Source organism: Temnothorax americanus, unplaced genomic scaffold, assembly GCF_048541705.1.
Source record: "Temnothorax americanus isolate GAGA-0224 unplaced genomic scaffold, ASM4854170v1 Scaffold74, whole genome shotgun sequence".
Classification (NCBI taxonomy): Eukaryota; Metazoa; Arthropoda; class Insecta; order Hymenoptera; family Formicidae; genus Temnothorax; species Temnothorax americanus.
The window spans coordinates 319,173-345,086 of record NW_027509797.1 but is presented as its reverse complement, the minus strand read 5'-3'; the positions used below and the strand labels follow the sequence as shown (position 1 = coordinate 345,086).

The following is a 25,914-nucleotide window of genomic DNA, read 5'->3' as shown; positions in this document are numbered from 1 at the left end:
ACTAGCAGGTCCTATCACAGAATAAGCAAAAGTTTCTAATGCGGTCATGCTAACGAAATTGTAAAATCATACATTTACTTATTTATTTATACCAATGATGTAATATATATAAGATACAAAAAGTACGTCAAATAGATTTCATGTTGGTATTCAATATTATATATATTAATTATAATTATCCATATATATATATATATATATATATATATATTACAGGACAGGCGAATACATACAAATACAGCAATATAAATAATAGTGTAATTTTGATAAATTACTTATAAAATTATAAGATATTCTAATACATAAATATTAGAAGAGAAAAAGAACATAAAAAGCAACTGATATTATCAGTTACTTCAAGGAAATGTACTGTGTACATTTTCCTGTGATGAGATCTGCTATATAGTCTTAGATTTATGCAATAATTTCAATTGTGATTGCGATCTTTGTGACATTAGCACCAACAATAATTACAATTTTTTGGTTGTAAGAATTTTTTTTATATGCGTTCTACGTTAAAATTATACCAAACGTATACTTACACAAGGCAAAATGTGTGCTATTTTTTTGCTTAACTTCTTGCATCGTTCTTCTTTCTTCTATTTCTCTCCACGTTGAAGAGAAAATACGGATTTGATTCCCGGACTTTTGCCACCTCCCTTTTTTCTCCTTCATGAGAATCACCTTGACGTGGTGAAGGGGCCCAGCTATATTTAAGGAGGCTCTTACCCGGCTGCTCTAATCAATGTAGCAACCGAAAAATTATCATTAATAATTGGTTATAAAATTATCGGAAAATTAAATAAAAAAATAAATAATGATTTTTACATAGTGTAAGAGTAAGTTATATGTTCTATTAGTGTAAATATTAAAATTTATACAATAAGTCAGTTGACTACGTCAGTGCTAAAGAGCAGAACATGCGCGTGTCACAACTCACAACGTCGTCTGTAGCAGTCTGCAGCTAAGTGAGGTGTAGCCGTGTAGCGTTGTAGCGAATGATGCGATGAAGAGATGGAGCCAAAAGAAAGATATAACGTGAGAATGCTGAGAGGGAAAATGAAAGGAAAATTCGCGAAAATAAAGGTTGTCAATGCGCGAGAGAATAATTATGCCGCTACCATACAGCGCAGAGAAAAGACATGTGCAAGTGAGGTTAGAAACTTCGCGCGATTTTTAAGCTCGGAAGATCATTCGTCCTAACCTCTCGTACGTCATATTAAAACTACAATATCTTTTATAACTAATCGTCAACGCCAAGTTTTCTTCTTATCATTAGAAAGATTATTATTTTAACTACAATTCCTTAGTTTTTTGTTTACCTGGCTCGCAAACTTGCCAAGAAAATGCATCACTTCCGGTAAAAATTTTAGTGTTTACCATATGCCTTGTGTTAAAAATGCGAATTTCAATACTGATATTTTTACAGTTTTTATCGTCAACCTATGCTCAAGTTTTGGGCATCGGTCCGTTGTGGTTCACTTTACAACATATATTAATTTCATAAAGATCTGTCATATTATGATCGAGGTAAGAGCCTCCTTAAGCTGCTAAGATTCTCATTCGCGTGTATGATGCAGATATAAGTCGATTCGCGCGCGCGTATATATGTAGGTTTTACATAAAAAATTATACCAATTATAAGTATTATTATTAAATCGATTAAAGGAAAAGAGGCAGTAAGAGCCGGCGCGGTAAATAGGGCGCAAGTTATATATATTTTTCTTATCGTCAATACATAAAAAATAAAATAAAAAATTCGCGAACGTTTCGACCATTTTTTGTGGTCATCTTCAGCGCAATAAATTAAAAACGTGTAAAATTAAAAACTATATTGTAACGCGGTCATTGGGCTATTGTATACTCGCACGTTGCACGTTCCTTTTTCCATGCGGTCATTCCGGTGTGTGTGCGCTACTCCATAGGCAAGCAACCTTGAGTCTCTCCCAAGTTGGAAGGCTAGGAGGACTATGCTGATGCATTTGGTACTTCATTATATGTTGCGCGATACCTGCGTACATACGGAGCGACACACTGATTTACGGTTCACATCGATATAAAACTGAAGTTACTTACAATGAAATCGTGAACGGTATAGCGCACAAAACGGTAGACAACAGACGCAAGTTATCTTGGCATTGTTTCGAGAGATAATACTTGATCGTAGAACGGTACAGCGCACAGATAACGGACGCAAACTGTCTCGACAATGTTTCAAGAGGTAATGACCGATTTAATATGTTTCGCTTGTCTCGAGGTTAAAAGATCGATGTATAAGAATTCGGTAACAAACAAATAGCGGTAATGTCAGTTGAGAGATCGATGTATAAGAATATTCGTTGCAAAACAAATAACGGTGATGTCAGTCAAAGACCTTGTGATACGGTAATATATGTATAATACAAATTCACAATAATATAATAAATAAAGCGTGAAACGAGGGGCTCTCAAATTTTTGGAAGTCCCTCGATTACATCGAGATAGTTTTCGGGTAAATCCTCGGTGTCCGTCTGCATATTCAGACCATTCTTCTGTCTTTTTATACATATCATTTCAGATATTAACCGTTTATTGATATATGGTTCGCTGTCCAAAATTTCCACCGCATTCCACTCGAAATCATGACCAGACTCTAATCTATGCTCTGTGATTACCGAGCGACTGGTTGTGTTCCTTCTTATGTGGGCCTGATGTTCTTTAATTCTGGTTTGTAGTTGCCTACCGGTCTGACCCACGTAAGAAGCATCACAGTCCCCACAGTTAATCTTATATACTACGTTGCTATGTGCAAATTTCGGAAGGGCGTCCTTATGTGTTTTAATACAATTCTGCATTTTATTCAGGCTATAATATGATAGCCTCAACTTGTGATTTTTAAGATGTTTCTATATTGGTCGTTAATATGCGGAATGTACGGTATCGTGAAAAAGGACGCCGCCTCTTCAGGTTGCACATCAGGAGATCTATCTGTCTCAGAACGCACTCTGTTAATGAGAGACTTAATGCGCTCGTGGAAATTTCTAAAAATGAAATCCAGCGGGTAGCAGTTATTAAGTAAAATTTGTACAGCTAATTCTAAATTCTTTGAATGGAACGATGGGTGAGACAACAAAAAAACTCTATCAATTAAACTTATGACTGTACCTCTCTTCTGGCAAACAGGATGTTGAGATATGAAATTCAAGTATCTGCCCGAAAACGTTGGTTTATGAAACCAATCAAATATTATCCGATTGTTTCGACGAATCATTGTAATTTCCAAGAAGTTCAACCTCCCACCCTCCCCAACCTCTACAGTAAACTGGAGCCTTGGATGGAAGGAGTTGAAGACCTCCAATGTGTGGTCTAGTGAGGAAGAAGGAGTTGCGAGAGCAATGTCGTCGACGTATCGCACAAAAAATGGGGGTGTGTATTTTAATGTTGCGAGGGCACTGGCTTCTAAGTCCTGCATAACTATATCCACAGCTGTGGGAGAAAGAGGAGAGCCCATTGGTGAGCCGAAAATTTGTTGGTAAATAATACTATTGAACGTGAAAAAAGTTGAATTTAGAACCAATCTCACCGCTATCAGAAATTCAGATCTTGGAATTTTGCATTTTTTAGAAATTAAGTGCCATCTAACACAAATGCTGTCTAGGACCATTTCTGTCGGTACGTTCGTAAAAAGCGAGACTACATCAAGTGAGATTAGTTCAAAATTGTCACTTAAATGTATTTTTGAAAGTCTTTCAACTAATTTGAAGCTATTAGCGACATGACTGTGAGCGGCCGGGAGGCTTTCATGTATTGTGCGGTGGAGAAAAGCAGCCAACGCGTATGTTGGACTGTTCAAGGACGAAACTATCAGTCGAAACGGGCAATTTGGTTTGTGGATCTTCGGGAGGCCATAGGCTCTCGATAGCACTCCGTCACTAGTAAAAATCCGTTTGTGAGTTGATCTCGAGATGAAATCCGACTTACTCCATCTTGTTAACAAATCGCGTATGCTGTTAGTGAGTTTCCTCGTGGGATCTTTATTAATTCTTATGTATGTATCCGTGTCTCTAAGTATCTCCTCTATACTCTTAACATATTTATCTTTATCCAGAGCCACGGTTACATTACCTTTATCTGCGCGCGTTAAAATTAAATTATCGTTTCTTTTCAGAAATTCTTTTGTTGTTGAAAGTAGTTGTTTGATTTTAAGATTGACATTACTTTTTGGAATCGGGACCTTCGCAATGTTGTTAACAATATGTGCAGTGCGATTTCTTATTGCTGACTGAGTAACCGGAGGGAGCCTTCTCAAATTATGTTCAATGTTTTTGATAAACTCTATCGTTAGTTTCTCTGTGTTGCAAGAAAAATATATATAACTTGCGCCCTATTTACCGCGCCGGCTCTTACTGCCTCTTTTCCTTTAATCGATTTAATCACGAGAGCCTTATAATTTTTAATTAGTATTATTATTACTATTATTATTATTGCTTCCTCATAGCTTCCTGTGAGCACAATAATAAGCAATGTACAATTTCTAATTTGCAGACTTAAAAATGATGAGGAAGCAATGTGCAAATTCCTAATTTTTATTATTATTATTATTATTATTATACCGAAATTATATTGATTTCAATTTGTGCATCATATACATATTGTGCGGTAGTGTTTGTAAGCGTTAGAGACATTTGCTTATAGCGTTTGTGACTGTTCTAAGTGCGCAGTTGTAATTTATAATACAATTATATGTACAATTTGCGGACATGTAACTCTTTCTTTATCTTTCTTTTCCTAATGTTTACACATGTGATTAATCAAATTTTGTACTGTTATGTATATAAGAAATTAGTGCTTGTGTGTGAAATAAAAAGAATTTTAGCATTTAATTTGCCATAAATTTTATAAATCATTTATTGTTATTATATTATTAATTATTAACAATGTTATTTGTTCCAATATATAATTTGGTGGTCAACCGTTTTCCCAGAAATAAAAAAACCGTATGCGCATAATGCCGTATTTGGAACAATTGTATTTTATCACCCAAATTGACTTTGATAGGGCTCAATCGACGCGGAATCGTTTGGTGGTCACGAATATCGTTATTAAAACGTTTGGTGGTCAATCGTTTTCCTAAGAAATAGAAAAAACCGTACTCTCACGCCATTGGTCGCATGACTCCGTGACGTTAGCTCGGTAATTTGATGGATAAACATTATTTATCAATCAAATTGACTTCCATACGGCTCAATCGACGCGGAATCGTTTGGTGGTCACGAATATAATCACTAAAACGTTTGGTGGTCAACCGTTTTCCCAGAAAAAAGAAAAAACCGTATGCTCACGCCATTGGTCGTATGACTCTGTGCTATTAGTCAGAAAAATTGTATTTGGCACCCAAATTGACTTTGATAGGGCTCAATCGACGCGGAATCGTTTGGTGGTCACGAATATTGTCATTAAAACGTTTGGTGGTCAATCGTTTTCCTAAGAAATAGAAAAAACCGTACTCTCACGCCATTGGTCGCATGACTCCGTGACGTTAGCTCGGTAATTTGATGGATAAACATTATTTATCAATCAAATTGACTTCCATACGGCTCAATCGACGCGGAATCGTTTGGTGGTCACGAATATAATCACTAAAACGTTTGGTGGTCAACCGTTTTCCCAGAAAAGAAGAAAAACCGTATGCTCACGCCATTGGTCGTATGACTCTGTGCTATTAGTCAGAAAAATTGTATTTGGCACCCAAATTAACTTTGATAGGGCTCAATCGACGCGGAATCGTTTGGTGGTCACGAATATTGTCATTAAAACGTTTGGTGGTAAATCGTTTTCCTAAGAAATAGAAAAAACCGTACTCTCACGCCATTGGTCGCATGACTCCGTGACGTTAGCTCGGTAATTTGATGGATAAACATTATTTATCAATCAAATTGACTTCCATACGGCTCAATCGACGCGGAATCGTTTGGTGGTCGCGAATATAATCACTAAAACGTTTGGTGGTCAACCGTTTTCCCAGAAAAGAAGAAAAACCGTATGCTCACGCCATTGGTCGTATGACTCTGTGCTATTAGTCAGAAAAATTGTATTTGGCACCCAAATTAACTTTGATAGGGCTCAATCGACGCGGAATCGTTTGGTGGTCACGAATATTGTCATTAAAACGTTTGGTGGTAAATCGTTTTCCTAAGAAATAGAAAAAACCGTACTCTCACGCCATTGGTCGCATGACTCCGTGACGTTAGCTCGGTAATTTGATGAATAAACATTATTTATCAATCAAATTGACTTCCATACGGCTCAATCGACGCGGAATCGTTTGGTGGTCACGAATATAATCACTAAAACGTTTGGTGGTCAACCGTTTTCCCAGAAAAAAAGAAAAACCGTATGCTCACGCCATTGGTCGTATGACTCTGTGCTATTAGTCAGAAAAAATGTATTTGGCACCCAAATTGACTTTCATACGGCTCAATCGATGCGGAATCGTTTGGTGGTCACGAATATCGTCATTAAAACGTTTGGTGGTCAATCGTTTTCCTAAGAAATAGATAAAACCGTACTCTCACGCCATTGGTCGCATGACTCCGTGACGTTAGCTCGGTAATTTAATGAATAAACATTATTTATCAATCAAATTGACTTTCATACGGCTCAATGGACGCGGAATCGTTTGGTGGTCACGAATATTGTCATTAAAACGTTTGGTGGTCAACCGTTTTCCCAGAAAAAAAGAAAAACCGTATGCTCACGCCATTGGTCGTATGACTCTGTGCTATTAGTCAGAAAAAATGTATTTGGCACCCAAATTGACTTTCATACAACTCAATCGATGCGGAATCGTTTGGTGGTCACGAATATCGTCATTAAAACGTTTGGTGGTCAATCGTTTTCCTAAGAAATAGATAAAACCGTACTCTCACGCCATTGGTCGCATGACTCCGTGACGTTAGCTCGGTAATTTAATGAATAAACATTATTTATCAATCAAATTGACTTTCATACGGCTCAATGGACGCGGAATCGTTTGGTGGTCACGAATATTGTCATTAAAACGTTTGGTGGTCAACCGTTTTCCTAAGAAATAAAAAAAACCGTACTCTCACGCCATTGGTCGCATGACTCCATGACGTTAGCTCGGTAATTTGATAAATAAACATTATTTATCAATCAAATTGATTTTCATACGGCTCAATCGACGCGGAATCGTTTGGTGGTCACGAATATCGTCATTAAAACGTTTGGTGGTCAATCGTTTTTTCCTAAGAAATAGATAAAACCGTACTCTCACGCCATTGGTCGTATGACTTCGTGACGTTAGCTCGGTAATTTGAGGGATAAACATTATTTATCAATCAAATTGACTTTCATACGGCTCAATCGACGCGGAATCGTTTGGTGGTCACGAATATCGTCATTAAAACGTTTGGTGGTCGATCGTTTTCCTAAGAAATAGATAAAACCGTACTCTCACGCCATTGGTCGCATGACTCCGTGACGTTAGCTCGGTAATTTGAGAGATAAACATTATTTATCAATCAAATTGACTTTCATACGGCTCAATCGACGCGGAATCGTTTGGTGGTCACGAATATCGTCATTAAAACGTTTGGTGGTCGATCGTTTTCCTAAGAAATAGATAAAACCGTACTCTCACGCCATTGGTCGCATGACTCCGTGACGTTAGCTCGGTAATTTGATGAATAAACATTATTTATGCGATGTGAATCGGCCAGTAAGTTATTGCTCCGGCCGTCACAATTATTTCATCATCAACTCGTCTGCAATTATGGGTGCTTGCCATACAAATGTGTACTCCATTTGAGAAGCGATATCTTTCAGAGGAAGATATATAAATCAAGTAATCCGATATTGATAAACTTTTGTTTCGATGTGTTTCTTTCTCACGTTTTGAGAGGGATTTAGCATCGAAAGCGTCAGTCAATCAAGTCAGCCAAGGATTCACGTCAAGGCTCGAGCCTCGAGGAAGGTTTTGGAAGACAGTGGATTCATGCTGGCGATTTTGATTCACAGTCCCGTTCTCAATGAATTCAGATTAACGTAAGTATTAATTTGTTCTAATGTCTTTTTAAATGCATTAATGCAGCACGCAATTATTTCTGAGTGAACTGATTGATCGACAAGTTTGACACGTACAAAAATGATGTTAGTTTAAAGATACTGCGTGTATTCTATGTTGCTTTATTGCAAAGTATATCAAATTTGCATAATAAGAAGGAAATAAATATGTGATACATTAATAATTAATGTTACAACAAACAGATATAAATCTGTCAAAACTACAGATGGTTCTAGCTTTTGAGTTCAATTCCGGAGATACTCCGAGAGGATTTTGGGCAAGTCTGGATTTGCGGCATTCACAACATGACCCTCTTTTGCCGAGTTTGTTAGATCATGTTTGCCTCGAAACGATCGATCAGAAGATGAACGAGCAGAAAAGATTGGAGGATCGACAGGTACAGGATTATAAAGCGGCAAGTTTGTCCGTTTTATTTTGATTAAATATTCTTAATATTTGTTATTTAATATTTTATTAAATATTGAATATTTATTAAATATTTGTTATTCCATATTTAATTAAATATTGAATATTTATTAAATATTTGTTATTAAATATTTTATTAAATATTGTTCCGGATTCGGCGTTGCTGATACATTCTATTCCGCGATATTTAGACAACGAGTCCGTAAGTCAACAACAACGTGTAATCGATCACGCGTACACGCGTCTCCTACAATCGTATCACGCGCTGGTCATGCTCCCGCATACCTGCGCCGCTTCCGAATTTGAAGGTTTTGCGTGCTGTGCGATGATCCGGCGAATTTAGTTCCTATATGACGGGCCTGCGATAAAGACCGATCGGTCATGGGATTGCTCGCGCCGTATATTGTGCCGCTGTTTTCCTGCATTAGTACTAGGATGTGCGGGTGTGATTATCCAAAGATTAACAATTAATTGGATACCGGCCTCCCGTGTTATTGGGAGCGAGCTGGTTTTGGCGTGGAGCACGTTCTCCTTGCAGGCCCAAGAACTGTTTTCAGCTGACGCAGCGAAAATCTGCGTCATCGCGCGCAGCGAGATCTTCGTTCGCGCGTTTCAAGATCTCCGTTCTATATTCGCACTCCTCAAGATCTCTTTATTCGCGCTGATCAACGCTCCGTTCCGTCACGCGCCGCTCTCTTTCTCATTCGTTTACGCGCTTTGTTACGCTCGTGCTCGAGCGTCGAAATCCGCTGGTGCTCGAAACTATATTCCGTTAACGGGCCTTCGGTCCGTCGGATCAATCATCTTTCTGTCGGCGTTTATTTTGTATTCTGTGTATGTGACGTAAATATAAATATTGAGATTAACGATAATTCACTCGCGAGTGATCGAAGTGAGGGTCCCGTTTAACCGTCGAACCTTCTGAACTCCAGACTATCCTCATACATTCCTCAATTAAATATTTTATTGAATATTTAATAAAACATTGAATAATAAATATTAAATATTAAATATTGTATTTATTGTTCAAAATTTGACTAAATAATTAAATATTTATTTTTCAGGAAGCCTTGTTTCCACTTTACGCTCCTCCGAATTCTCTAAAAGTGGAGCTAATATTCACGAGTCTCGCATTATCTACTATTCAATCTGAAATGCTCTTGGATCTAATGTATAGGTAAGATTTCTGAATCTTAGCAAACAATTTAACTTAAACACTTCGAATGCCAAGCACATTTCGAGCGTGATCTCTGCGGGGCCCAAGAGTGAATTTTTGATAGTTTTGTTTTAAATATATATTCAATGCACTGAAAAAATAAGGTTTTATCCAATATATTTATAAGTAACGAAATTGTTTCTACTTGAGTGAATAAAATCGTCACCCATAGATGGGTGATAGGGCCCCTGCGAGAACTTATGCGCTACTCAGATCTGAGTGACGTGTACTCAAAGTAAACATAACGAGCTAAGGGATGTATCTAAATTTTGTTTAGAATCGCCAAGGGTTATCAAGGATCGCCTGATCTTCGCCTGACTTGGCTCGCAAACATGGCGCAGCAGCACATGGAAAGGAAAAATCACACGGAAGCAGCAATGTGTTTGGTGCACAGTGCCGCTCTGCGGCGCAATAAGAATCTGATTAGTCCCGATCAGCGGGATTATCAGCGGGAGCTGGAGAGAAATTATCAGAGATTGACCGAGAGATTGGCACCTCTCATTGCTTGGAGGTAAGAAGTTTTAATTAAAAAGATACATATTTTTTTAAGTTTATCACGTTAAAGAAATTTTTGTTATGCTGCTATGTAGTGGACCGTCTTTAATTAATCAGCAAGCTGTACCGTCGACTCCTCCGCGCTAGTAGGGAAATGAAACACTGCCATAGAAGCTTACCAAAGACTAATGTATTAATTATTAATCGCGTGATTGTCATAGCTAATTCTACTTTTAATCGTTATTGTGAAGAATATACGTACGTTGAATCCTTGTTTTATAACAGGATTAAAGAATTCTAAGTTATTTATAAAATAAATATATATTTAGTTAAAGGAATTATATGAGTTATATTGTTTATAATTTATATGAGTTTTATATACATGTTATGAGTTATTAGATAAATCGACCTTTGTGGAAAAAGGAATAAAATAAGGATAGCATTATAAAAAATTGTCGGATTTTTAAGTTTGTTAACACTAAACGGTCAAACGTTTTTAGAACAAGGATTCAACGTAATTTATTTATATGTATAATTGAAATTCTCACTTATAAGTATTACGATACGTTGTGACCATCACATTAAATGGATTTACATAGATATGGCCGGGCATTTATATTTAGAATTTGAATTTTTTTCATAACTGATAAATCTATTTTTGAAAAAATCAATTTTTTATGGTAGATTCTCCCCAAAGAGTTCTATCGATTACTTATGACTCAAATGAATTTTGTGTATGCAATTTGCGTGTACGAAATTTAGTTAATTTAATGAAATTTGGTTATAAATCATCTGGAATCTGTACAATATCTTGGTGATTAAATTCAAGATGTCTCTCTAGATGTTGATAGATATTAGCTGCTGATATGCTCAAAATTTCAGTGGACTAGTTTATACCGTCCATTTGCTACGCATACCAAGTAGTACTATATCCGTATCAAATCCGTATTAAATCTCTGGTTATGCCGGTGTAAATCCAGATTTGATACGAATATATGGTATGGTACGCGTACCAAACGGTCGGTGTAAATTAGGCCAGTAATATTTATTTTCTATCTAATTCTTGAAATTAGACATGAATAAAAAGTTAGTTAAACCGAGGTTAAAGTTAATCGGCATTGGTAGAAATGGATATTTTAGACATTTATTTAAAACTAATATCGATAACATGTCGATAAGACGTCGGTAAGACCTGATTTGGTTTTATGTAGTTGATTATGGCCGGTATTCATAATCAAATCTTATATTTAAGATTGTCTTAAAAGTTTATCTTTAGATGCTGTACGACTCGTTTTATTTAAATTGCATTGTTTTTCCCGCGACTGTAATTTTATTAGGACACGTCTCGTGCTATTGCTTGTTTGTCGGAGCTCAGTATTTCTAAGTATGTAAAGCAGAAAATTATGCTGTTTTGCCATTTTAAGAACAAAATAGGGATTACTTTTGTAAAAGCATGCTACGGACCACTGCTCGTCATTAGAACTAGGATACACTTGCAAATGATAAATAAAGTAACCTCTATAATATATGTGTAAAACAAGTGAATTCCTATTTTCAGTTACCAGTCGTATATCAATTACAGATAACTAGTGTGCTTAAATATCTTTAACATTAAAAACATTTTTTTTCTTTCTAGCGAGTTGGAAACTCAAGAAATCACTCTGGGTGATGGTTGCATACAATACAATAAAAATACAAACAATATTCGCTGTAGTGAGTATACACTATTACAGATTAACGTTTTCAGTTTAATTTAATACTCAGTATTATCTTATCGATGATAATATTTCAACTAATAAATATTATTTTCTTTTTTTGCAGAATTTGTTTACACGATGCCTCGTCCCGCAGCTACTTCTAAACAAGCTGCGATTGCTGTTGTAAAACAGTACATGCAGCACTTTTGTACGAACAGTCTTCCAAAGTATACAGACAAAGTATGGCAAGATATGAGTAACGATCTGCAAGGAGCGTGGAATGCTCATTCCGTCTACACAAACGTGCGCGAGAATAGACGACAAATTCTTAGCACTGCCAGAGCGGATCTTGGAATAGTCGTAGAAGAATCCATATCATTGCAGAATTACGATTCAATCAACTGCGATAATTCTTATATTTCTTATAACGATTCTGCTTTTTTAAACAATGAATCTGTATCGTCTCAATATGAAGATCAACATGCATACGAAACATTCGATTTGCTCATCACGAAAGAAGAATGGGATCTAATGAAGCCAAGCGAAACGGTTATTTACGGGAACCGTGAGCGAAAAATACTTAAACCCGGAGTTTGGACGAACATTATCGCTCTCGCATTCTGGAGGCAGTATAGAATGCCTTGTGCATTTTCATTCAAACGAGCGGACGTTGATCCGTCACCCGACGACCTCCGGTATAATATTAAAATTATTGGAAGGTGCAAAGATAGTGAGTGCTTGAATATTTTCAAGGGTGAAGCTACCGTGGATGTCGACAATGAGGGATTCATCATGGCAGTGCACACACGAGACACACGATGCATGAAACACGCCGAAGTAAAGCGTCCCTTGAACGGAGAACGCAGAAAAGCGGAAAAGAAGAAAATTGTAGTAGAAGGTCCTTCTGGATGGCGAAAAAGGCAAGCACGCGAAAACATGAAGCCCGGAGATACAGAACCGCCTCATCTCCCCCGCGGAGATGTTGTGCGTCGAGCCAAAAAGGAAGCCGTCGATGAAGACCTGGGCGTTAAACCAATAGATGGACGCGATCTAATTCGAACAATAGAAGAATTGAATTCGCATCATATGTATCGCGGTGCGATAAATGCCATTGGTTCTAGACCTTTTTACACCTTTTACGGATTGCCAGCTCAACTTCACGCGTATAAGGAGTATTGCCGAGCAAACAAAGATTCTGCTGTGATCGCCATCGATTCGACTGGCAGTCTTATCTATAAATTACAACGTTACGATGGAGAATCTGCTCACATATTTTTATTTGCTATCGTCATAAACTTTGAAGGTATTACAGCTGCCGTTAATCAGATGATATCCGAAAGAAACGAGACGGAGTTTATCGAATTTTGGTTGAAACAGTGGTTACGCAGCACGGCACCGAAGCCAAAGGAAGCTGTATGTGATTATTCGCGGGCACTCTTGTCGGCTCTCAGTTTAGCCTTCAATAATCGAACGGTAAAGTCATACATAAACGAATGCTTTGCTGCAGCAACAAAAAGCAACGAAATGCAAGAAAAACCTTCGACATATATCAGGGTCGATGTAGCACATCTAATGCACTTGGTTTCCCGATGGAAATGTTTTCACAAAGTCACCCAAACTGCGATCAAACAATTTTACATTCGGTGCGTAGCTTTAATGGTAGACTGTCAAACAGTTATTGAATTTGAAAGAATTTTTATTCTGACCTGCGTTGTAGGACTACAAACGCAAGATGATGCTGAACTCGACATTTTCTCTGTGCAATCAACTCAACAAGCCAGAAAAATGTTGGAGAATTACATCGCTAACGGAGGCATTACAGAGAAAATAGAAACAATTATGGCGGACATCGAGAACATGGAAAATCGAGATCGCGATAACGATATATTCGAACCGAAAAACATTGATAAGTCTTCGAAAGTGATCCCAGAATGGGATAAGTCATTGAACGCCGGTACTCCAATTGAACGGTGGCTTCGGCAATGTCTAGCAATGGCTAAACAGAAGACGCGCGAAGGCGAAAACCTTAACGCGTTTTATCTTCCTGATTTTATTCAAAATTTATCTCTGCTATCCAAGGAATTCCCGTTGTGGACTAGTGCTGCGCTTCCGTATAATGCTCCGCACGCGTCTTCGAGTTATGTGGAAGGATATTTTAATGATATCAAAACGAGAGTTCTGACGAAGCCTAAACCACCGATGCGTGTTGATTATTTTATAAGGCAACATGTGCTCGACATAGTCGGAGCAACGTCAATATTTAGCTCCAAGATAGTAAATTACAATATGAGATTGACGAACAAAGATTCAACAAACGATGTAAATAACAATGAGGCCATAAATAATGTTTCAGCCGCTGCTAAAATCCAAGAGACAGAGAAAGCGTCTTACGATTTAATGACTCCGTCGTCAAATGACACAGAAGACGTAAATAAAATTCAAACGTGCTTGACAGAAAATGTGTCGCCTTTTGTCGAAGACTTGTGGCCAAACATCGAACCCAATATTTTCGAGGATTCAGACTTAAGGTCAGTGGAAGACTGGAAGAACAAAGCTCAAAAGCAATGTAACATCGATGGTGACTACTGCAGTAGCGACGAATCAATTGACAGCAAACACAACGTTATAATCGAAAATGACACAGCAAGGTCACTTCACTCAGAACAGTCGAATACTGTAGAGACAGAACATTCATACTATAAAATTGAGGAAACAGACGATTCGAAGTTTCCGAAATACCCGTTTTGCATGGAAAACTCAGATGCAACAACAAAAAGCGTAATTTTAAAACAAGATTCGCTAACGGTTAAAACCAGCAAATATTTCAAGCCTTATCCAGAAATTCGACAGATAAACCAACTCATCAGTAAGAAAAAGAAACCAGTTTTACTACCGAATGGCCTCACATGTAAGCAGCCGTGGAAAATTGATGGCAAGCAGTATTTTGTAATAAACACGTGCGGTCTCGATTCACTAGTCCAGATTACAGCAGCGATGGCTATTGATAATGTCCATTATGCGTCGATTCTTGAACGGTCGGAAAACAGCACGTTGAAATTCGTTTCCAAATTGATTAACGAAGGAATGTCAATGGAACTATTGCGAAAAAGAGCAGAAATCCTAAAAACCTGGTTTCCTGCAAAAATTCAATCAAAAACAGAACGTCGTGTATTGTCATATACTATTGATACATGGAGCAGTATTAACATAATTGTAAACAAGGCAATGGCGTCAGTGCCCAGTATTCGTAAATTGGAGCAATGTACGCACTGCAAAGGTCGCTCGTACGCATATGCGTGCTTATCACCGAATCATAAAATAATTTCAAAAGAAGGTTTTGGTGCCTTGGAGCGAGCGTTAGATTTCCGACCAGTTATCTACAAAATTAAATGCAAATGTCCACATGGTTGGTACACATTGTACAACGAATTGAACTTTCATCTTTTTATTGATTTGGACATTCGCACCACTTCCAATACCGGTGTTGCAGAAACAGGACAGCAATGTCGACTGAGGCAGCTGCCAGAGATACTCCGATTTCGCCAAAGAGACGAATCCATTGTTGAATATAGGTAAATCAGCAAATTGGGAACCTATTTATACGTATCTTTTCACGAGGTAAAAATGGGAAAAGTAAACAGATTTACTAGATTTCGACCTATAAAATTCTCTAGTAGTCACTCTAACGAATTCTCTCACTTTTCGCATTTTTACCTCGTGAAAAGATACGTAATAGGCCCCCTCATTTTTATACCCATTAGGTGTATTTTTACCATAAAAGAATCTTATACAAAAATGCGTGTAAGATATGCAAAAATTTATTATTTTCCAAATGTGGTATACTTGCTACTTCAAAACAGATTTAAAATACTGCTGAGCTGTAAAGGAATGAGTTTAGTTAAAAAAATACGCCATTTGAGGTATAAATACTTTTTATATTATTTATTATAAATTGACATTTTTTCAGGCTAACAGGCGTGGTGGGATTTAATCCAGGGCACTTCGTCGCGTACTGTCGGCGAGCCAGCGGTAATTGGCAAGTGTATGATGATATGAAAGTAAAGATAGACAATTGTAATGCCGATAAACTCATCGAGCCGCATCTTGCTGTTTATATACGCCAAGAAGCCTGTCATCACGGAAAGGACGAGAGTAGCGTGTAAATGCGAGCGACAACGAACATGGACCTGACTTGCTAGAATTCTAGCATAAGCGCTGATTATTTGCTCGGTTAGTTGAATACAGCTAGACAAGAGATTAATAATCTGAAGTATTCTAATAAAAATTTTCCTTATTGTAACATGTAACGTCAATATTTTTCTTTTTTTTTTTTATTAATGATACATGTGTATTAATGTACATTTGTACTCATATAATCGCACATTTCGCATTTAATATGAAATACTCTTGCTAGTTACGAGATAACTTGATAAAGAGGTAAAACTGAAATTTGACAATTCCTTGCCTCATTTGTATTTATTACTCAAAAGAAAACTTTGTAAATAATGGTTTAATTTAATATTACAGACATTTTGTTTTTTCTTTCTAAATAGGATTTTATTTCACTTTCGTGGAAACAACTCAACGCACACTCGTGCAAAGATAGCACCATCGAGATTAAATGGCATAAGAACAGAGACGAGGAAATAGCCTTGAGACTCCAAGTAGAAGAATTTCAAGCTTATCCGAATCTCAATGGTTACGATATTGCCAGACAACAATCTTCCCAATCAACAGAAGCTCATGCTAATACTTCGTTACAAAATGACATTAACGTAGACGTACATAGAGGAGCATACTTTATACGAAATAGAACACCCGACACGAGATCAAGCTTGGACTCATTTAACGAGCATACCGCAATGTTAATACTTGAATCGCAAACAGACTCTATTAAAGATTTAAATAGTAGATTACACAGAATAGATATAAGAGATATAGAGAATAGATATAGAGATAAGTAATTCCGGTAATGCAGATTTAACGCGTACGGAAAGTGATAATGACAATGAGATTAATTACATAGTTATAATTATAGTTTGTCGTAACACGGGTTCATCGACTTTCCGTGATGATTAATGCGAGCGACTCGAGTAATGTTATATAAAGTAAAATTATATGGTTACGAGAGTCGCACATAAGTGGAGTTGCACCTCTCCGCTATATTATATTATATTAAATATAAATTATATTATATTATATTATCAGTCTATGTTTTACCAAAGCTTTGCGAAAGTTATCAGGTCGTTTCTAATCTCTTGGACATTGCGCAAGAAAAATTATTTCAGGAATACAAGCATAGTTCTTTTTTAATATTTTCAATAGCATAAAGCGATATTACGATATAGTAATATATGTACAAATTAGGCATATGCCGTTTGCGATAATATAAAGTCAAGGCCCTGCGGAAGCCTCGCACTACGAACCACGTTTTGACGTCGATGATTGTATCTTGCTTGAATGGATATATATTGTTTTCGCACGGCAACGACTAACAATAAGTATAATTTCGAATCTCAGAATACTACCAGCACGTGATGCTGCATATGTAGTGGTTCGAAATCGGCACTTCTAGAGTCCTGGTTTGCGTGTACAGAAGAAAACCATATAAGTTCTGTTTGTAGTCGCTATCTCTTCATCGAGCGAATTGTATGTATTCTCAAGCTAGACAGACTGTACAGCTGACAATTGACAAGTTATCCTCTCTCCTTTGGATAACGCGAAAAATATTGTTAATTAATCGCGTCATATAGAGCCTAAGCCTGAGCCTGAGCTCATTACACTGAAAATCAGACGTTACGTAATTCTAGACTATTAGACGGAGCGAATGGACCAAGCACGGTGTGCGGTACCGATATAGATTTAGTCAATCGTCATGTGTTACACGCCAGAATCGATAATTCTCCTGTAAGAATGAGTGGGAATACGCGAAGCGCCCGATGGAGAGGAGGGACTCGAGTCCCAAACTTTGACGCCATCGCGCACCTTGCCAGATATTCATGCTGCAACAGCTGTATTATCGATGAATCCAGCGACGGAGAGTAACTTTTCCAAGATAAGAGTATCAGACTGGATCGCGCAACCTCGTACAGTACCTCGTGTCGTAATATGCTATATTAATGGACTTAAAAAAAAGAGAGTATAAATATATTAGGAAAGAGAAAGGAGAGAAAAGTAAAATTCCATCACTGGATCGCAATTTAGTATATAAAATAGCGCAATAATTGTTGTTTATTTACGTTTATGTTTTTAAGTAGACCTGTGTTTTACTCTTGTAAAATTAAACATCTTTTTGTAACAGTTATTCAGCTGATTAGGGCATTTATTATCAAATGAAAGTAACTTAATGAAGCATAACATATATCAAAAGACACGGTAGTGTCTCGCGCCAAGTAAATATAACTTCAATGCAAGTGTACGAGTTTCTATATTTTGTTATTATGTGCGAATGTATATCATTTATATTAAAAGAAATTTATATACGAAGTAAAAAAATAGATAACATGTATTTTATGTACCTATATTACATCAAATTGGGGCAAAATGTAATAGAATAATTTTTTTCTTACAATGGCAATACCCGTAGATGTTCTAAACATTTGTATGTACTTATTTATGTATACATTACTACATTCATACAATAAAGTCTGCGTCAGCGGAAAATACCCACAGTTCAATAGGATGAAACGTGACGTCCAAAATGCCAAAATCATTATATGACTCATGATTACACAATCTTTTCAGTGGCACAATTAACGGATTTTGTAGCAGATCACTGGAAAAGAAAATACAAGCGTCATGCATTATATGTATTAAAATCAAATATCGACAAGTATGCGGAGATATCTTACTTGTACACCATTCCATAAGACACAATTAGCGCCCTATCATTAGCTCTAGAAGCAAATAGAAAATAAAGGTTGTGAAATGCTATAACACATACGCCAGTCCCATTTAATCACAATGTTTGATAAGGTTCTTTACTGAAATCTAAATCAAACCAAAGTATTTTGCGATCAATGTACTAAAAAATTATCATTCCCTAAAAAATAATTCATAGCGTTTATGATATGAATATATATATATATATAATTTCATAACAAAACATAATAGCTTACCTGGATGAATGTCCATTGTTGATATCCATTGTAAATTAGATAATAATTTTTTAACCATTACCTGTTGTACAAGATCGTATATTCTCATTTTATCTATTGTCATACTGGCATGTAATCCCATTCTAACGATCAGCAGGTTTTAGCATATCCAATGTATGTACTTCTGAGAGAACAAATCGTCATGTCTGTATCGGTGCATTGTTAATTATCATTATTATCAATAAATTTTTACATTCTTGAGTCAACGATATTAAAATCGCGATTACGACAAAACATGTTAACAGAATACTTTGAATAGGAGCACTAGCGGAGTAGAACAAATTGTCTTTTGCCAATAAAAGTCAAAGTGTATATAACTAAACGAATAATCATATTCGTACATAAAACGTGAGAAAGAAACACGTCGAAACAAAAGTTTATCAATATCGGATTACTTGATTTATACAATATATCTTCCTCTAAAAGGTATTGCTTCTCAAAAGGAGTACACATTTGTAGGTACTCCATTATGGCAGACGTAATTACAGTAATTGCAGACGAGTTGATGATGATAAGATATACGTGACGGCCGGAGCAATAACTTACTGGAGGATTCAAATCGCGTCCTTTGTAAATAATATTTATCCAACTAATGTCACGGAGTCATACGTCCAATGGCGTAAGCGTACGGTTTGTTCTATTGTTTAGGAAAACGATTGACCACCAAACGTTTTAACGATGATATTCGTGACCACCAAACGATTCCGCGTCGAATGAACCCTATCAAAGACAATTTGATTGATAAATAATATTTATCTATTAAATTACCGAGCTAACGTCACGGAGTCATGCGACCAATGGCGTAAGAGTACGGTTTTTTCTATTTCTTAGGAAAACGGTTGACCACCAAACGTTTTAATGACAATATTCGTGACCACCACACGATTCCGCGTCGATTGAGCCCTAATCAAAGTCAATTTGGGTGACGGATACAATTTTTCTGACTAATAGCACAAGTCATACGACCAATGGCGTGAGCATACGGTTTTTCCTTTTTTCTGGGAAAACGGTTGACCACCAAACGTTTTACTGATTATATTCGTGACCACCAAACGATTCCGCGTCGATTGAGCCGTATGAAAGTCAATTTGATTGATAAATAATGTTTATCCATCAAATTACCGAGCTAACGTCACGGAGTCATGCGACCAATGGCGTGAGAGTACGGTTTTTTCTATTTCTTAGGAAAACGGTTGACCACCAAATGTTTTAATGACAATATTCGTGACCACCAAACGATTCCGCGTCGATTGAGCCCTATCAAAGTCAATTTGGGTGACAAATACAATTTTTCTGACTAATAGCACAGAGTCATACGACCAATGGCGTGAGCATACGGTTTTTCCTTTTTTCTGGGAAAACGGTTGACCACCAAACGTTTTACTGATTATATTCGTGACCACCAAACGATTCCGCGTCGATTGAGCCGTATGAAAGTCAATTTGATTGATAAATAATGTTTATCCATCAAATTACCGAGCTAACGTCACGGAGTCATGCGACCAATGGCGTGAGAGTACGGTTTTTTCTATTTCTTAGGAAAACGATTTACCACCAAACGTTTTAATGACAATATTCGTGACCACCAAACGATTCCGCGTCGATTGAACCCTATCAAAGTCAATTTGGGTGACAAATACAATTTTTCTGACTAATAGCACAGGGTCATACGACCAATGGCGTGAGCATACGGTTTTTCCTTTTTTCTGGGAAAGCGGTTGACCACCAAACGTTTTACTGATTATATTCGCGACCACCAAACGATTCCGCGTCGATTGAGCCGTATGGAAGTCCATTTGATTGATAAATAATGTTTATCCATCAAATTACCGAGCTAACGTCACGGAGTCATGCGACCAATGGCGTGAGAGTACGGTTTTTTCTATTTCTTAGGAAAACGATTTACCACCAAACGTTTTAATGACAATATTCGTGACCACCAAACGATTCCGCGTCGATTGAGCCCTATCAAAGTTAATTTGGGTGCCAAATACAATTTTTCTGACTAATAGCACAGAGTCATACGACCAATGGCGTGAGCATACGGTTTTTCTTCTTTTCTGGGAAAACGGTTGACCACCAAACGTTTTAGTGATTATATTCGTGACCACCAAACGATTCCGCGTCGATTGAGCCGTATGGAAGTCAATTTGATTGATAAATAATGTTTATTCATCAAATTACCGAGCTAACGTCACGGAGTCATGCGACCAATGGCGTGAGAGTACGGTTTTTTCTATTTCTTAGGAAAACGATTTACCACCAAACGTTTTAATGACAATATTCGTGACCACCAAACGATTCCGCGTCGATTGAGCCCTATCAAAGTTAATTTGGGTGCCAAATACAATTTTTCTGACTAATAGCACAGAGTCATACGACCAATGGCGTGAGCATACGGTTTTTCTTCTTTTCTGGGAAAACGGTTGACCACCAAACGTTTTAGTGATTATATTCGCGACCACCAAACGATTCCGCGTCGATTGAGCCGTATGGAAGTCAATTTGATTGATAAATAATGTTTATCCATCAAATTACCGAGCTAACGTCACGGAGTCATGCGACCAATGGCGTGAGAGTACGGTTTTTTCTATTTCTTAGGAAAACGATTTACCACCAAACGTTTTAATGACAATATTCGTGACCACCAAACGATTCCGCGTCGATTGAGCCCTATCAAAGTTAATTTGGGTGCCAAATACAATTTTTCTGACTAATAGCACAGAGTCATACGACCAATGGCGTGAGCATACGGTTTTTCTTCTTTTCTGGGAAAACGGTTGACCACCAAACGTTTTAGTGATTATATTCGCGACCACCAAACGATTCCGCGTCGATTGAGCCGTATGGAAGTCAATTTGATTGATAAATAATGTTTATCCATCAAATTACCGAGCTAACGTCACGGAGTCATGCGACCAATGGCGTGAGAGTACGGTTTTTTCTATTTCTTAGGAAAACGATTTACCACCAAACGTTTTAATGACAATATTCGTGACCACCAAACGATTCCGCGTCGATTGAGCCCTATCAAAGTCAATTTGGGTGCCAAATACAATTTTTCTGACTAATAGCACAGAGTCATACGACCAATGGCGTGAGCATACGGTTTTTCTTCTTTTCTGGGAAAACGGTTGACCACCAAACGTTTTAGTGATTATATTCGTGACCACCAAACGATTCCGCGTCGATTGAGCCGTATGGAAGTCAATTTGATTGATAAATAATGTTTATCCATCAAATTACCGAGCTAACGTCACGGAGTCATGCGACCAATGGCGTGAGAGTACGGTTTTTTCTATTTCTTAGGAAAACGATTGACCACCAAACGTTTTAATAACGATATTCGTGACCACCAAACGATTCCGCGTCGATTGAGCCCTATCAAAGTCAATTTGGGTGATAAATACAATTGTTCCAAATACGGCATTATGCGCATACGGTTTTTTTTATTTTCTGGGAAAACGGTTGACCACCAAACGTTTTACCGGTTATATTCGTGACCACCAAACGATTCCGCGTCGAATGAGCTATAAAAAAGTTAAATTGGTTGAAAAATAAAAATTGTCCGGCACATTTAAGTTTATTGTAGATTTTCTAAATATATTAGCAAAACACCAAATTCATCTATGTTTTCATTCATATTTTCTGCATAACTATAATTATAATGTATGTAAAGAGTTACTGCATTTCTTGCACTTCTAATAATTTTTTTCCTTGTAATATAAATAATGAATGATGTATAACATAATTCATTTTATTTGTATGAAAATAAATAAGCAAGCAACAAAAAAAACGAAAAAAATTATTAGGAACTGTATAGGAGATGGATTATAATGCATTCAATGTACAAATCTGGATGGATGTCGTTCTACAAATTTTTAATGCAAATCAAGGACCTATTAAAGGATTCAAATCCATGTTAATTGCCAGTATGAAATCTACACATGCGTCACAAGATTTTGGGACGTATATAGAAAAAGCAGTGATAGAAGCTACTAAATTTGCATCCAGACATTTAAAAAAAATTGAGCTTACTAATAAGAATGGATAAGCGATTATATTTGTTAAAAATTATTATATTATTAGCACAAGAAATACATATAAGTAATTGTAATAAAATCATATTTTTATCTCTATCTCTATATAAATGAATGTATGTGTTTGTCCGCTATGCAAATCTATACAGTTTTGAAATTAAATCAACCTAATTTGGTATACTATTTTATGATACTCTAACTTAGACCGTAGACGTATTTTGAGAACCGCGCATCATTACCGATTTTTTGGGATATCGGTTCTAAAATATTCATAATGTCTGTTTGTCTGTCTGACTTACTGCGAACTACTCATTTATTAATGGACCGATTTACTGGAAACTGGTGCCAAAATTCTAACTTTTCGGAAATAATATGTACTAATATATAACATTCTTACGGGTGGTGTGTACGTATGTTTAGACGTTACATTTATATATTTTATGTATTTGTCAAATAAAGAAATATAATAAATAATATAATATAAATTATGTCACTCTTGGTCGTGTTTCGAAACTGCCAGTACTAAAAATATATAGGTCACGTCACATGCTACAGATTTTCAGCACTGGCAGTCAATTTCGGAACACAGCTCTACGGCCTGTAATACAATATATTGTACAAAATGTTTAAAATAGTCATTGGTAAAGAGGAAAATAAATTATTATTTGACGAGTACGTTGAATGTACGGACGTAATGTACGTATTTCATGTTAGTTTTTCAAGATAAAAACGGGTTTTGAATGACACAGTCCTTTAAAACGTTGTTTTTTTAAACAGCTGTACATAATTTTGCACAAAATTGTACTTTTAAGTACGACATTCCTATAGAATGTTTCCCTTGGCAAAATCAAACAACTTTTTCTATTTTAAATTGTGTAAAAAATGTGGAAGAAATATATATACATATATTATTATTTTATTAAATACATATATGTATATATGTGTATGTAATCCGTGGTTATAAATTAAGTTTTATATCTGTTTTTTTTGTAATAACATTATTTATATTGATTTTGATTTTATTATAACATATTTTTTTTGTTAATTTCAAAAATTGGCTGTAGTTGTCGTAATAGTTTGGATGATTTCTGAAATATTTTTGCTATAAATATGTTATTATTTTCAGTATTATAATAAATAAAACATGTGCTTTTTTTTCGATTAAACACTAGAAATACCAAAAGCTATTTTCAACCGTTTCTATATTTTAATATCCTGTTTTTTATTGTAAAAGTAAAAAATGTAGATTATAATAAAAAAAATTATTCGATGTTTAACATAATTAATGTAACATTACTTTTAAAAATTGAAACGGTAGAAAATTATTTGGTATTTCTAGTGTAAAGGTTACTTTAGACAATCTAATATAATTCACGTCAAAAGAATTATATAATTCTATTTGTTATGTTTTGTATTTTGTAATCTAGAGAACATTTGAAGATGTATAATTAATGTATGTATGCTATACATGTGTCTGTATCTGTATATATTTTTTTACATGTACTTCTAATTTTTTGAATGTTTTTTATATATGCAATTTTGTCACAAACTGTCGTGAATTATAAATCGTGTAAATTAAAACTAATACTCTTTTAATATCTTTTCTTTTTCTATGTTCTGTCCTGTATATTTTTGTCTACCCTTTTATATTTTTTTATGTCTATCCTTTAAACCAATTGTATGTCTCTCTCTATCTCTCTCTTTCTTTGTTCTATCTGTATTCGTAGGAAATGTAAAGAATTGTTTTTTTTAATATTAAAGAAAACAATTTTTACATTTCCTCTTGACGGAATAAGAGACCACCACCTTCTCGCGGTTTCCGTTGAGCAACAATATACGTTGTCCATGCATATATTTGAGAACAAATATTACAATAAATTTATCATATTGTTGCACAAATAATTATTCCTTTTTTAAATTTTATATTACATGTATTTGCATTAGCGAAGGAATTATACTATCAAAACAATATTTCTAAAACAAACAATATATAATTTAATATTTTATTTCACTTTTCTTGTGTTAACAATAATTTATTTTCTACATTAATAACATGATTTTTTTTAGAAGAGAGCGTGCATATTGGCCAAAAGTGGATTTCTATTATTTACGCTTTTTCTGTTCTTTATTTTTTTTATAAAGTTTATTTTCAAAATAAAGATAATATAGTTTTATTAAATATTATTTATGTAATTTTGATCAATTTTACTAACATTTTTTGTTATTAATTTCATTACTTTTAAATAAGAGACACACGATAGTGTTTCACGCCTAGTGTGGGAAGGGATATTTTATTGTCATATGCAATGTCATAATATATATTTTATTCATAAATCAACATCAGAAGGGAAACGCGAGACATAACAGACGAGTCAAGTCAGCCGACGCGCTAACGCATATGAACGCATACGCCGACTTTCGGACCGGCTATGGCTATGGCTATGCTTATGTATGCGCTCTTCTACCCGCCCGAAGCTGGCCGAGCCGCGCCGAGTCGCCGGTCGCCGCCGAGCGCCCAGCGCACACGTACACGGCTCCGTCAGCTGTGTGCGTGTCCCCACCAGGCGCGCAGGCAGCGGGCAAACAGCACCATTGGCACCTCTGAACACAGCCCTTGTCAGTATGTTACCACGGAAATTCCCCATAAGCTGCTCTTACTAGTGAGAATCGTTTGTCCCAAAGTTTAGCCTAATTACGTAATGAATCTCATTAAAATTAGGGTCATTTTAATCAGTAAGATCAGCCGCAAGCTGGTACAGAGCCGGATTTTGCATTTTGGCTCTTAAAAATTTATTATAAATAAAATACGGACTCGCAG

General features: G+C 36.2%; 2 protein-coding genes and 2 long non-coding RNA genes across 22 annotated transcripts in view; 1 reads left to right on the top strand and 3 right to left on the bottom strand.

The window, feature by feature from the left end:
* The first annotated feature begins 946 nt into the window (after positions 1–946).
* LOC143906634 (uncharacterized) overlaps positions 947–25,914 on the top strand; it is a 111,930-nt gene continuing 86,962 nt past the window's right edge. Inside the window, exons 1-2 of the long non-coding RNA XR_013259585.1 lie at positions 947–1,150; positions 1,430–1,530. This is a non-coding gene — a long non-coding RNA (uncharacterized LOC143906634). The remainder of the gene's footprint in view (positions 1,151–1,429; positions 1,531–25,914) is intronic.
* On the bottom strand, positions 1,787–2,225 carry LOC143906635 (uncharacterized). Its single transcript, XR_013259586.1, has 2 exons — positions 2,077–2,225; positions 1,787–2,011 (listed from the first exon to the last, which is right to left on the bottom strand). It is a non-coding gene; the product is annotated as an uncharacterized LOC143906635 (long non-coding RNA).
* On the bottom strand, positions 2,448–3,749 carry LOC143906618 (uncharacterized). Its single transcript, XM_077422814.1, has 3 exons — positions 3,145–3,749; positions 2,916–2,967; positions 2,448–2,781 (listed from the first exon to the last, which is right to left on the bottom strand). The coding sequence occupies exons 1-3, from the start codon at positions 3,641–3,643 to the stop codon at positions 2,448–2,450; spliced, it is 885 nt and encodes a 294-aa protein (XP_077278940.1). The 5' UTR covers positions 3,644–3,749.
* On the bottom strand, positions 18,387–20,054 carry LOC143906685 (ribosome biogenesis protein BOP1 homolog). Of its 19 annotated transcripts, XR_013259604.1 has the most exons (5): positions 20,040–20,054; positions 19,543–19,776; positions 19,018–19,202; positions 18,751–18,941; positions 18,387–18,674 (listed from the first exon to the last, which is right to left on the bottom strand). XR_013259604.1 is itself a non-coding variant. In XM_077422926.1 (4 exons), exons 2-4 carry the CDS (start codon positions 19,044–19,046, stop codon positions 18,533–18,535), a joined length of 216 nt encoding a protein of 71 aa, XP_077279052.1. In that variant the 5' UTR covers positions 19,047–19,202; positions 19,307–19,596; the 3' UTR covers positions 18,387–18,532. The 19 variants fall into 19 exon arrangements, 7 of the variants coding, with proteins under 7 accessions (XP_077279052.1, XP_077279054.1, XP_077279056.1 ...); XR_013259606.1 differs by lacking the exon at positions 20,040–20,054 and having other exon boundaries at positions 19,018–19,180; positions 19,543–19,784; XR_013259605.1 differs by lacking the exon at positions 20,040–20,054 and having other exon boundaries at positions 19,018–19,180; positions 19,603–19,784.